The 9,726-nt window shown below is 37.4% G+C and overlaps 1 protein-coding gene across 1 annotated transcript in view; it reads left to right on the forward strand.

Moving 5' to 3' along the window:
- LOC103074545 (mRNA-capping enzyme-like) overlaps positions 1–9,726 on the forward strand; it is a 145,240-nt gene that overhangs the window by 25,081 nt on the left and 110,433 nt on the right. Inside the window, exon 5 of the mRNA XM_007447294.1 lies at positions 6,024–6,092. Within this exon, the coding sequence (XP_007447356.1) occupies positions 6,024–6,092 (69 nt within the window). The remainder of the gene's footprint in view (positions 1–6,023; positions 6,093–9,726) is intronic.

The following is a 9,726-nucleotide window of genomic DNA, read 5'->3' on the forward strand; positions in this document are numbered from 1 at the left end:
TTTGTGTCTGTTGTGGAAGCAGGAATATTATAGGGTTGCCTAAAAGAGCCATACACTTCTGTGCCCTGCCCAGTCGTAGGGTAGGGATAACGTTAACACTTAATGTGGGCCACACCTTGCTAAATTTTTAATTCATTGTAAAAGTTGGTCAGAAGCCAAATTGTTTCAGTTTGCATTTGTTTTTTTAAAAAGTATTCTGACAGCTTGTGCTGCCATAATTCAAAGTTCAGCATTTAAGAAAATGTGTCTCAGTGTAGTTTTATTAGTCAGAATCAGTGCTGCTTAGAAATGTTTAGAAAATAGTTCTTTAGGGATCTGAAGTATATAGTTATGTTGACCAACTTTTCATGTAGTTTTTCACTAGAAAAAACGATGCTCTAATTTTTCTCCTTTCTTAAGCTTATGTAACCACCCTTTGAAATCATCATAGGAAATTCTTTTTTTTCAAGCAGTTGTGTTATTTGGAATTTTACATATAAGTCTCCTCTTCCCTCCTTTTCAGTTTTTACTGTTATTTTTTTGTCCTCAATTTCTCTTACCAAAGTGTAAAGTTGTTGAATACAACTACACATTTTGCAGCAGAGTTGGTCTAAAGGGTAAGACTGTAGTAACACCAAGTTATAGAATAGTAGCTACGATTGACAGGTTATTGCTCTAGAGTTGCTTATTATTTTTTATCTTTGCTACTGGGAATTGTAAAATAGTGGTGTTACGAATGATGCAGCATTTGTCAGGGAAGTACGTATCATTTTTATGAGAAAGCCTAGTTTTTATGTGGTTTTTAACAAAATTTACAACTCTGAAAAATGCATACTTTTGGGTAGAAAACAGTAGAATTTCATTTCTGTCTATAAAAACTTGAAGATAACTTTGATTTTAGGAGTTTATTAACATAGCTCTATAAACAACCTCTCCATTTTGTTGAATTTGATCCGTCAAACTAGTGAAGGGATAATGAGTTGTTTAATTTTTAACTTAATATACATAAATGGGTGTTAGAATACAGCATCCTAAATAGTAATAAGAAGTAGCAGTTTCTTAAATTACAATTTATTTGCATTTCCAGTTTGAAGGCCAATTAAAAAAGAATTATTTGAATAGATTAAATGTGGTTAACAAAATTTTAAAAGTCAGACAGACAGCAGATATTTATCATCATCTCAGAAGAGTAACCACTGCTATTAGCATTTATTGTATCCATCAGAATTTCTTTATCCATGGGCAAACAATACATTTGTTTATATTCTTACCACCCTTACCCAAGAGGTGATTCTTAATGCCCTTTTCTGTACTTGCTTTTTTTTACTTAATTTATTTTGTGTCCCCTTGCCCCAGTTTTGGTACATGGAGATCTCCTTCAATCTTTTTTTTAATAGATGCACAGATTTCCATCTTATCAGTGTACCATAATTTACTTAATTAATCCATAGTCATTTGGGTTGTTTTTAGCCTGTTGATAGGTTTTTGTTTGTTTGTTTTGCATATGGATATCCGATTGTTTCTGCACCAAGTATTGAAGAGATGGTCCTTTTTTCATTGAATTTCTTTTGCATCTTTATAAAAAATAAGTTGTTATGTATGTGTGGGACTATTGCTAGATGCTCTGTTCTATGCCCTTGATCTTTTTTATCTGTCTTTGTGGTAGTACTGTCTTGACTACCATTGTTTATAGTAAAGATTGAAATCAGACAGACTTGATCTTCCAACTTTGTACTTCTTTTTTGAAGTTGTTTTCTCTATTCTAAGCCTTTGTGTTTTCATTGAATTCTCTGGTTCCATCTGATTCTGGTTTATAATTATTTTTCAGTTGATTCTCTTGGATTTTCTGAGTATCCAGTCATATTAGGTGTAAATTGACACAGTTTTACTCTTTTTTCCTTCCTTCCTTCCTTCCTTCCTTCCTTCCTTCCTTCCTTCCTCCCTCCCTCCCTCCCTCCCTCCCTCCCTTCCTCCCTTCCTTCCTTCCTTCCTTTTCTTTCAACATCTTTATTGGAGTATAATTGTTTTACATTGGTGTGTTATTTTCTGCTATATATAGCGAAGTGAATCAGATATAAATACACATATATCCCCATATCCCCTCCCTCTTGCGTCTCCCTCCCACCCTCCCTATCCCACCCCTCTAGGTGGGCACAAGGCACCGGGCTGATCTCTCTGTGTTATGTGGCTGCTTCCCACTAGGTATCTGTTTTACATTTGGTAGTGTATATATATCCATGCCACTCTCTCACTTTTTCCCAACTTACCCTTCCCCCTCCCCATATCCTCAAGTCCATTCTCTAGTAGGTCTGCATCTTTATTCCTGTCTTGCCCTTAGGTTCTTCATGACATTTTTTTTTTTTTTTTTAGATTCCATATACATGTGTTAGCATGCGGTATTTGTTTTTCTCTTTCTGACTTACTTCACTCTGTATGACAACTCTAGGTCCATCCACCTCACTACAGATAACTCAATTTCATTTCTTTTTATGGCTGAGTAATATTCCATTGTTTATATATGCCACATCTTCTTTATCCATTCATCTGTCGATGGACACTGAGGTTGCTTCCATGTCCTGGCTATTGTAAATAGAGCTGCAGTGAACATTGTGGTACATGACTCTTTTTTTTTTTTTTTTTTTTTGCTGAATGCGGGCCTCTCACTGTTGTGGCCTCTCCCGTTGCGGAGCATAGACTCCGGACGCGCAGGCTCAGCGGCCATGGCTCACGGGCCCAGCCGCTCTGCAGCATGTGGGATCCTCCCAGACCGGGGCACGAACCCGCGTCCCCTGCATCGGCAGGCGGACTCTCAAGCACTGCGCCACCAGGGAAGCCCTAAAGTCTGTATTTTTAAATGATGATTGGAGGACCTATATATGTGGGAAGTTTCAGAAGTCTTTGGGGCATTTGTTTCAGAGAGTCAGAGACTTTCTCTGGTTAGTTCCTTTTTTTTTTTCCCCAAATAAATTTATTTATTTTATTTATTTATTTCTGGCTGCATTGGGTCTTCGTTGCTGCACGCGGGCTTTCTCTAGTTTTGGCGAGCGGGGGCCACTCTTCGTTGCGGTGTGCAGGCTTCTCATTGCCGTGGCTTCTCTTGTTGCGGAGCACGGGCTCTAGGTGCATGAGCTTCAGTAGTTGTGGCACGCGGGCTCATCAGTGCATGGGCTTAGTTGCTCTGTAGCATGTGGGATCTTCCCAGACCAGGGATGGAACCCGTGTCCCCTACATTGGCAGGCAGATTCTTAACCACTGCACCACCAGGGAAGTTCCCTATTTCCTTATTTTTAATTAAAGTCTGATTGAAATCTGTTCTGAGTGATTTTACTTTTTTAGCTATCTGACTTGAAGCTAGTCATTTAATTGCTGATGGTCTCAGTTTCCTTTTCTGGTGAAGTGAATAATAATATAAAATTAAAAATTATACATCTCATGAGGAGTTGTGTGTTTTGAATGATGTACATATGTTAAGAACCAAGCACAACAACACTTTATAGTAGGTCTTTAATGTATGCTAGGTAATATTGTAAATGTATTAAGTAAAGAAAGAAATATTGTCTAGAGTAATCAATAAGCAGTAAAACGAGTGAAAACAAGCAGTATTTCTTCTTTTGACCTAAGAAATTTCATAGTCCTTTAAATTCTCTGATTCTTAAAAAGTTAGAGTAAAATAAAAAAGGAAGTTACTTTCATTTCTGCAGCAGGTACCATCATGTTATCTAGAGTCTTGCCAACACTATACTTTATACTGTTAACTTTATATATACTTTATCTACAGGGATGGTCCAGTGTATGAAAGGGAGAAAGATGGTCTAAGAATGGAAAAGCAATGTTTACTTGCCGTAAATGATGTACCTACTATAAAAGAACAAATTGTTTAACCTTTGAAAAGTGTTTTTAAAAAGATAATTGTGGCATTTTGTTTTCATTGCTTCATTCCTCAGCAGGATTTTATGCTATGAATTTAGTAGGTTACCTTTTCTTACATGATGAAGTACAAGAATTATCAATTTTATACATTTTTTTTCTTGTTTGACCCTTTACCCATCATTAGTTCATTATAAGAAATCAGTACTTTTAATCCATATTGAACTTTTACTTCAGCAGTTTCCTCCTCATATGGGTAGGTCATTTAAACCTATGAATGAATTGGAGATCAATTTCAGATCTGGTCTGAAATTTTTACCTATTTGGCCAAACTCTGGATAATATGGCTCTAAGAGTCCCAGTCTGCAAGCTCCCCACTTTTTTAGTGTCATAATAAGACGAAAGAACAAAACACAACAAAAAAGAAAATATCAAGAGCATTACAGTTGAAAAAGAATTGTGATAAAATATGCATAGCATAAAATTGACCATTTAATCATTTTTAAGCATACATTTCAGTGGCTTTAAGTACATTCAGATTGTTGTGTAACCATTGCCATCATACATTTCCAGATCTTTTTCATCTTTCCAAACTGAGACTCTGTCCCTATCAAACGCTAACACCTCGTTCTCTCCTCCCCAAGACTCTGTAATTTCTGTCCCTGTGAATTTGACTAAGGAGCATTACAGCTTTACGGAAGTGTAGATTATTCAAACTCAAATTGGTCTTAAAGCAGTTAGAAACTAGGATTGCTCTTACTTTTCTTTGCTGAACTGCCCCCAGTTTAGAGAAATTACAGATTTCAAGGAATGAAATGGCAGAGAAGATGAAGTCACAGTTTGGGAAGAGAATCACAGATCTTGTGGCATGTGCAATATACTGGACATTTTGATTGTTGCTTTTGGAATGCAAATCTGCCTTTAAGTGTAGTGGTTTTTTAGAGGATGTGATTGTGATGAAAGATTGTGATTGAATAACACACAGCATATCCAAAATTTTGGTGGAACATATTTGAATCCCAGAACTATCCTAAATGTTTTTTTGGTAGTTGGCCAGACTCTGGGTAACATGACATTATTACCTGGCTCTGTGAAAGTATCTTCTGCTCTCTTCCCTGAGATGCAGAAAATCAGTGTGTAGGTCCTCACTTAGTGATGCGTATGTTCAGTTCTTCAGAATAATATAAAAATCCATGGAAGAGAAGCATTTAAAACTACTTGTTCAGAACTAATTAGAGAGCATTGGGCTTATAACTCTGCTTTTCAGTAGATATGGCATTGAAAACACTTGTTATTTGTATTTCATGCTGTGTATTCCTTGCAATGCAGTTTTTTTGCTTGAAAATATGTAATAAAGACAAAAAATGAGGCAAAAAGTTGGACAAAAAGAAAGGTTAAATTTTTCTGCTTGAAGGTTTGGGGAAAACACAGATAATGCATTTTGGGGCTGCAATCCCCATGTTTGAGCTAGCTTCTTTTTACAGATTCTCAGAGAATCTTATCCCGGCTCCATCTATTCCCAAGCAAGATTCTCTGCTCTCTCCTTTTTTGTGTATGTTTATTTTTATTCCCTTTATTTATTACTTCCCAGCGTTTCTACTTTTGTTTTGGTTTTGGCCTATGCCTTCCTTCCTTTTATGCTGGCTCAGCATAGTGCATTTAAAAATATGTTTTATAACTGGAAGTTTGTACCTTTGACCACTGTCGTAAGATAAATAAGTACTAGGGATGTAATATACAGCATGACTAATATAATTAACACTGCTGTATGTTACATATGAAAGTTGTTAAGAACGTAAATCCTGAGTTCTCATCACAAGGAAAAAAATATATTTATTTTTATTTTGTATCTGTATGAGATGAGTGCTGTATGTCAATTATATCTTAATAAAACTGAAGAAGAAAAAAAGTTTTTTTAATATTTTATCCATCATTTTGGTTATTGTAGTTAGAACTGTTGTTTGAGATATCTAGCCTGCCATGGAGTGGAAACCTTCATATATTAAAAAATAATCTTACAGTATATTAAACTAGATCCCTCTGGATCACCCCTCTCCCCCATTTTGTATTTCCATTTTTAAAGCTTATGTATTAAGAAGTTCTTATAAAGCTTACAAAAAATTAAAAAACTTTTAAAATGATTATTGTGTTTCTAAAAATATGTGTTTATTTTATAGCTACTTGAAGGAAACTTTGCCAAAGAAGTCAGCCATGAAATGGATGGTCTCATTTTCCAGCCCACTGGAGTAAGTACATTTGTTTCTGTGTGCATGTGTGTGTGTAGTGTGTATGTATATCCGTGTATGCCCATGCATGTATATATAAAGTACATTTTCCTTAGATATATTTACTTAGGATTGATTACTGCTATAATCACTGCTTTTCCTTAAAACAAATTTTCATTATAAAATAAAATATTTCGTTTATACTAAATACATATAATAGTACAATGAACAGTTATTTGCTTTTCACTTAGCTTAGGAAATAAATATGGCTGATCATTATTTTTCAAGGAAATTATTAGTCTTTTAATATAACTAGTTTTCTTACTACTCTTGCACAATGAATGTTTTGTTTCTTTACTAGAAATCTACCAATAACCTTATATAAATAAATGCTTATTTCTTTCTGTAGCCCAGTATATCTTTAAGTATTAATATTTTTAAAACTTCATTTTGCCATGGATGAGTAAAATTTAGAGTTATCAATATTTGAAGAAAAACACAATTCTTTGCATATTTATTCCATGTCAGATTTCTGAAACTCACTGAAGAACTTTTCACCAACTTAATGGTCAAATCATATATTTGGAGTAATTATGTTTTACTGATGGTAAGGTTTCTCTCCCTCCACATCATTGACGTTTTTGGCCACATAATCCTTTGCTGCGGGGAGCTGTCCTGTGCGTGGTAGGATGTTTCACAGCATCTTTGGTCTGTACTTACCAGGTGCCAGTATTACTTCTCCCTCCCACCCCTCTAGCTTGTGACAACCAAAAATACACACATTCACTGCCTCATTTCCCCTGAAGGGCAAATTTGCCTTCACTTGAGAACCTGTGCTCTGTGGCTCAGTGCTTTTCAAAAATGTGGCCTGTGGGCTTCCCTGGTGGTGCAGTGGGTGAGAATCTGCCTGCTAATGCAGGGGATACGGGTTCAAGCCCTGGTGTGGGAGGATCCCACATGCCGCGGGGCAACTAGGCCCGTGAGCCACAAGTACTGAGCCTGCGCGTCTGGAGCCTGTGCTCCGCAACAAGAGAGGCCGCGATAGTGAGAGACCCGCACCCCACGATGAAGAGTGGCCCCCGCTTGCCACAACTAGAGAAAGCCCTCACACAGAAACGAAGACCCAACACAGCAAAAATAAATAAATTAATAAACTCCTACCCACAACATCTTCTTTTTTTTAAAAAAAAATGTGGCCTGTGGACAAGGTAGCATTAGCACCACCCAGAAAGTTGTTATAAATGTCACTCACCACAGACCTACTGATGAGAAACTGCTGGGAATGGAGTCCAGCAATTTGTGCTTTCTCAGGCTTTCCCAGTGACTCTGATGCATTTTCAAGTAGGAGAACCACTGCTCTTATAGGAAAGAGTTGTATTTCATGTGCCACACCTTGTCATAAGCTTCATTTTGCCTTCACTAACTCTATCCTTAGAAATTAGGGTGCAAGCTAGTTGTGAAGTTATGTAGAGACACATCAAACTGGGTACCTGGAGAAAAGGGAAGGAGGCTGTAATATTTTTGAACATTATGTATTAAACACTATATTATATATGCTTTACGTATATAGTAAAACTCTGCTATTATGCAAATTTAGGTATAACGTGGTATGTGATTGGCTTCTGTCTTCCTCCCAGCCCCCCTTGCCAAACAGATGGAGGGAAAAATCTTTTGTGGTCGTAGGAGGAGGAGATGGAGGAGAGTTAGAGGCTGGGGACAGAAATAGTAGAAAATACTATTTTAGGGAGATAGACATTAGTTCTTTGAGTTCCAGTATTTTCTAAGTCTAATCTCCCTGGGTTGAAAGAAATAAAATCTAACTATAACAGGAATTAGAGTGTTTCATTCTGTTAAACTCATGGTGGTTCAGACCCATGCATGTGTGAGATTTTGGTATATGTAAGAGAAATGGCCTGACAGGTGAGTCTTGTGATGTCTAGTGTAGTAAGTTGGTTTATCAGTCTGTTCCTCTTCTACTAACCACACTTGTTATTACGATGACTTCATCATTGATTTTCTTAAGTATTTGTGGACATTTGGTTTAACATAAAAGTTTCAATCAGTTTGTCAGGTTACCCAAAAATTCTTGTTGGGAGATTAATTGGAAATGCTTTGAAGTTAGATTAATTTGGAGAAAATCAGTGTTTTTACATTGTTAAATTGCCTTCTCAATGAATAAGGTAGAGAGCTCTTTTCAGGTCTTTTACTGTTCTCCAATCCAGTTTAAGTTTTTTTTTTTTTTGCGGTACGCGGGCTTCTCACTGTTGTGGCCTCTCCCGTCGCGGGGCACAGGCTCCGGGGGCACAGGCCTGGTGGCCATGGCTCACGGGCCCAGCCGCTCCGCGGCACGTGGGATCTTCCCGGACCGGGGCACGAACCCGTGTCCCCTGCATCGGCAGGCGGACTCTCAACCACTGTGCCACTAGGGAAGCCCCGCTCTAGGTCTTTTGTATAAGGAGGTAAGAAGGGAGTTGATTACAGACAGGTGTAGCTTCCAGTGGTGGGAGGAGACATGATTTTAGGTGGTCCAGAGACAGGGAATTAAATGACATTGCATTACACAATGAGAATTTAGTCCCATTCCAGTTTTTATACATTCTTTCAGTTTATACAGTATACTTATTTCTAGTTTTGAATATCTAAGATTTGCTAATCTTTCCCTTTTTAACAAAATGAGTGTGGACTTAGTTTTACGCTGTTCAAAGGGCAACGTTCTCTACTGGAGTTTAGTATCATTGGTTCATTTCCATCATGTCTAATTTTTAATGCTACTTATTATTTAGGGTAAGCGATATACCATTGTCTATTTATGGTATAAGTGGTGTACCATTTGGCATAAAGTTTCCTGAATATCTTTGGGGGCCATTTTTCAGCCTGCTGCAGTTATTTAGCTTGATATGACATTTCCAACTAATAGCCATAGACCCTAATACCTAGTGTCATTTCTATTTTGGTCCTTCTAAGGTTTTAAGTTACCTTCCTTTCTTAGGCTTTCTTTTTAAAGCAAGTTCTGAATTAGAAGTTTAGGACTCCTAATCAGGCCAAGAACTTTAAAATGTAAAATTTGCCAGCATTTCTAAGTTTTCCTTCTGGGGAAGTCTAAAATCTTGGATGAACTCAGCTTTAATAATGAAGTGAAGGCAGGGTGAGTGTTAGACCCTTATAACAAAATAAAGCAGTATATCAGAGATAACCTGTATTTTTTGTCATGTTAAAATATGTTTTCACCCTTTATTTTTACTTTGGAGGATATGCAAATGTTAGAATCCACAGTTCTTTTCCCTGGAATTCTTCAGACCAACCCTCCAGTGTCTTTCTGGGTGGCATTTGCCTGGCTTTTAGCATTCTCTGCATGGAGAAGATAAAGGAGTGAGGGTGTGCTCTTCAGTAGGTAAACTTTTCACTTCACTCTCCAAGGTTCACTTTTCCTCTTCTGTGGTTCTTGAATCTTCTGGACTGGAGCTCCTGTCCTTCAGTTTTGCCACAGAATAAACATCTCCTGCCTCTTGCCGGGGTGGAGGAGGGAAGCTGGAGGTGTAAATGCTCCTTGTGAAGACTTTTACCCAGTCTGTTTCCAGTACCAGGTCTCCCTTTCACCCCCTCGCAACCTTCTCAGTATCTGTTTTCGTATGTTACGTAGCCTGTTCTGGGGAAC

Source organism: Lipotes vexillifer, unplaced genomic scaffold, assembly GCF_000442215.2.
Source record: "Lipotes vexillifer unplaced genomic scaffold, Lipotes_vexillifer_v1.1 scaffold1964, whole genome shotgun sequence".
Classification (NCBI taxonomy): domain Eukaryota; kingdom Metazoa; phylum Chordata; class Mammalia; order Artiodactyla; family Lipotidae; genus Lipotes; species Lipotes vexillifer.